Source organism: Macrobrachium nipponense, chromosome 20 (genome assembly GCF_015104395.2).
Source record: "Macrobrachium nipponense isolate FS-2020 chromosome 20, ASM1510439v2, whole genome shotgun sequence".
In the NCBI taxonomy this organism is placed as follows: domain Eukaryota; kingdom Metazoa; phylum Arthropoda; class Malacostraca; order Decapoda; family Palaemonidae; genus Macrobrachium; species Macrobrachium nipponense.
Window position 1 is genome coordinate 2,570,872 of NC_061089.1, and position 4,513 is coordinate 2,575,384.

A 4,513-nucleotide genomic window follows, 5' to 3' on the forward strand; every position below is an offset into this window, starting at 1 on the left:
AGAGAACTTTTGAGGATGGAGTTTGGATGAATGGGTGTGAGTTTTGTCAAATGAAGTTTAAACGCAAGTCAGATTACTACCTCCATCGACGAACGCATACAGGAGAAAAGCCTTATATATGTGATATATGTGGGTCATCATTCATACGAAGAACATACTTAGATATTCACATGCGTACACATACTGGTGAACGTCCATATAAATGTAGTGAATGTGAATCAGCTTTTAAAACACGTACAGCTCTCAAATTTCATCACCGCATCCACACAGGAGAGAGACCTTATAAATGTGAAGTTTGTCAGTTTGCTTTTGCTCAAAAGTCTGCTATGAAAGCCCACATGCGAATCCATACTGGTGTCAAACCATTCAAGTGTGATGAATGTGAGGCATCTTTCCGTCACAGTAGTAGTTTAACCATTCATAAGAGAACACATACTGGGGAAAAACCATATTTTTGTGATCAGTGTGGAGCATCTTTTGCACAGAGGCCGCACCTCAATTTACACAGACGATCTCACTCTGGCATTAAACCACATACTTGTGATGAATGCAATGCATCCTTCACCAAAAAAGACTACCTCTTAGCCCATAAATCAAAGCATGCTGCTGGAAGTGCCATAAAGATAGAAGCTCTAGTAGAAGCAGCTGGGGAACATGCATTTAAATGCACTGAATGTGATATGGTGTTTACTCATCATTCCAGTCTTACAGTTCACATGAGGAAACACACTGGAGAGAGGCCGTTTGTCTGTGAAGACTGTGGAGCATCATTTTTGTACAGTTCAAATCTCACCACTCATCGTCGTAAGCACACGGGTGAAAGACCCTATAAGTGTAACCAATGTGAGTCATCATTTATACTTAAGAGTTATTTAACAATGCACCTTAGAAAGCACTCAGGAGAACGGCCATTCAAATGTGATGACTGTGGTGCCCGATTTACCCAAAAAACACACTTGTCAACACACCGTCGCATTCACACAGGTGAATGCCCTTATAAATGTGAAGAATGTGGAGAGGCCTTTCGTGATGGGGCTAATTTTTGGCGACATAAAAAGAAGCACTTGATTGGTGAAGGAGCAGCCACTGTTGTGAGACGAAGGGGAAGACGAAGTAGAGGGAAGGGGAGGGTCACCACAACACCGCCCAGACGTACGTCACGCGTTCGTCGTAACGTAATGAAGATCGAAGACTTATATGAGCAGTTAGTTGTTGCTCATGAAGGTGACCCCTTTCTGTTGAAAGAGGAGCCTGCAGATTCTTCTAACATAGAGGAAGAAGAAGATGAACCTTACATCCCCATTGATCCCATGGTGGAAATCAAGTTGGAAGGTGATGATGAGGATGAGGAGAATGATAATAGTGATGTTGAATTGCAGGGTGTATGCTTACAGATTAAAAGTGAAAACAATGAGGAGATGAATCAAGGTGCTCAGGAAGGGATGGATGAAAGAAACTTAAAGGAGGAAGAAGATCCTTTAATACTTGACCAAGAAGGAAGAAATTCCAAGTTAGAAAAGGGTTCAAAAAATTTGTTGAAGTCACAAAAATAAATAATTTTTAAATATGAATTAAGTAGGAAAAGTTTTGAAGGTAATTTTATTTTTGTTAAAAAGATTTTAATATATGAAGAATATTATGTGTGATTGTCGTAGTGTGTACTTATGTAGTGAAGTCAAAATGTATGGCATATAAGTGCTGACAGAATTTTAATTTATTTTGTTATTTATATTTTAACTAGATAAAGGATCTCATTTGATGTTGATTTATTTGTTACAGAAGAAATATTTGCTATTTTTTTCTTAAAATGCATACCAAAGTTTATCTTCCCATTAGATACAGCAGTAGGTTTACGTAATGCCTGCAAAGGTAACGATATTTATAATCAGTCGTGTTATTGACGATGAATAACATATTTATTGGCTACACTAGCCAATAAGTAGAATTTTATAAGTCAAATTGTGAAATTTTAGTGTGTTTTGTTAATGCAACTGTGTCCTGTTTTAAGCTAAATTAGATTGATAGACTTGCAAATTCCAACATTTTGCTGCAACAAAAATACATTGTCCATACAATTGTATACACTTGGGTTTTATTAATACAGTCTATATCATACTTTCTGTATATGGATTTGTCATGAATTTGCTTATTTGTGAGTTCTTGACAAAAATTAAGAGGAAAATGCAAGTTGATAAAGAAATTGCTAAAAACTCCACAACTGGGTCCACAGGGAACCTCACTAGTTGTTGTTTTTATGAGACAAATTTTGTGAAATATATAATAAAAAATGTAGTATATATTGTATTTTATTGACAAAAGAACTGTGAAATGAGAATATGGAAATTACAAGGAATAAACTAAAAGCTTAATTTCTGGTTATACGAAATAATGATTAGTTTTTCAACACATCCATAATTTCTTAGCATAACAGAGTTAGGTTCCTCAAAAATGGGGCAAATCTTGTGATTCCATAATACTACTAAGGACATCAGAAGGTATTTGTCACATGCACTGAATCTTTTAATGCTGTAATATTTTGTAAAGGTTCTCTAACATGGAGGTTTTTTTGGGAAATCTTATGATACCTTACTGCTGATAAGGGCATAAAAAAGTATTAGTCCATGCACTGAATTTTTGGTTGCTGTAAGGGCATTTTTTTTATAGTCTAGCCATTGCTCATCCTCAGAGGAGTTACCCTTATGGTCTCGCTTTGGCTTCATAAGACAGGCCAGTCATTATCAAGAATTCTGTTATAGCTGATCCAGGCCAGCATGGCAGGCTATCACTGCTGGTACAATGATGGAATTTTAATGGAGTCGACCCCATAAGGGCTTAGTACCATCGGTGCACCACTGTAGGCATTTCTTCAGGTTCTTTGCAGTGTCCCTTCGGCCCCTAGCTGCAACCCCTTTCATTTCTTTTACTGTACCTCCGTTCATATTCTTTCTTTCATCTGACTCTCCAACCTCTCTTAACACTTGTCTCACAGTGCACTGTAAGGTTTTCCTCCTGTTACACCTTTCAAGCCTTCTTACTGCCATTGCACTTAGGTCTGTCTACAAGAGATCATCACTTTTTTCTGCTTTGAGAGTTTTTTTTTTTTTTGTGCAATACTTTTATCACTGAGATGTGGCCACTATCTATTGAAGAAAATTATGTACAGTGCATACAGGTAGTCATCTATCCAAGTACTGACTAACCCCAACGTTGCTACCCATGGATGTGAAAGACATGTTCTAGATGCCAACAGCATCTGGTGTTCCCAGGAGGTCACCTATCCAAGTACTGACCAGACTTAATTGTTGCTTAACTTTGCTGATCGAAATAAAGCAATGTTTTCAATGTAGTATGGTCGTTGGCTGTTATGCCCATGGTCCAGTAAGACGGAGCTGAACTGTAACAGCTTTGATGTGTCGAGATTGAAGGACTAACCTGACCATCTTCCTAGATCGGACAAGCCTTCAGAATGTTGAGGTTTCAGGACTGATTGTCTCTTAACACCGACCCTAGTGACCGAACTTGTCTGTCATACATCTATCTTTCGGAGTGTGTCTGGTTCACTGCTGTGCAGAATATGCTACTGCAAACTTACAAATAGTACTAAATGTAGGTATGATCTAGTTCATAGCTCTCTCCACTAATCCTTAACTTGTACTCATACGCTTACACTATCCTTCATTTTTGTATACTATGAGACTTACCCAGTAATTATATAGCTATTACTTTCCATGTACGGCAGCCTGATTAAAATTTCGCAGGTAGCGCTTTGATTGCTCAGTGTAGGTATGCAGTTCTGTCCCCCAACGGCAATACTAAGAACAACTTTCCTTTGAAGAGACTGAAAGTGTGGAGGTTGAAAAGTAGTAAGGAGAGAATGGTGTTAATCTTTGGCTACTGGGGCCCCTTGGGCAGATGTGTTCTAGTCAGTTGACTACTATTAACTTCTGGGTTTTTGTTTTGTTAGTACGTACTTTGGAACATTACAGAGAAGGCTTGTATGGCTTTGGTGTACGGAGATATTTGCTTGGTGTCATGTAATTGTGAAAGTTCCACATCTTAGCCACTAGCCTCCAGCTCACTTGCTGGACTGGAGCACAGGCCAGTCGAGTCAATTAGCAGGGCACATAATCAGTTACCGATTTCAATTATGTGTACTTTCAATTACTGATAATTCTACTAATGATTTCTTTATGAGTAATCAGTTATTTGTAAATATTCTTTTATATGTTTTTATTTGAGTCGAATTTCCTTTGAGAATTTAATATATAAACTACTTGTTGATATAAATATATCGGTTATTTTAGAAGGTTATTTTATAAATTTATACATCTGAATATATGAAATGCCATTTCATATACAGGCAGTCCCCGGGTTACGACGGGTTCGGCTTACGACGTTCCGAGGTTAAGGCCCTTTTCAATTATATTCATCAGAAATTATTTCCAGGGTTACGACGCATGTTCCAGGGTTATGACGCCTACAATGCTGATCTGGCACAAGAAATATGACACCA

At 37.9% G+C, this 4,513-nt stretch overlaps 1 protein-coding gene across 1 annotated transcript; it reads left to right on the forward strand.

Annotated features, from left to right (window-relative positions):
* Positions 1 to 6: 6 nt before the first annotated feature.
* Positions 7 to 2,297, forward strand: LOC135221635 (zinc finger protein ZFP2-like). Its single transcript, XM_064259315.1, has one exon. It carries the CDS (start codon positions 27 to 29, stop codon positions 1,551 to 1,553), a length of 1,527 nt encoding a protein of 508 aa, XP_064115385.1. The 5' UTR covers positions 7 to 26; the 3' UTR covers positions 1,554 to 2,297.
* The last annotated feature ends 2,216 nt before the right edge of the window (positions 2,298 to 4,513 follow it).

Coding starts and splice junctions, on each gene's coding strand:
- LOC135221635 (XM_064259315.1), top strand. CDS start 27: ATGAATGGGTGTGAGTTTTGTCAAATGAAGTTTAAACGCAAGTCAGAT.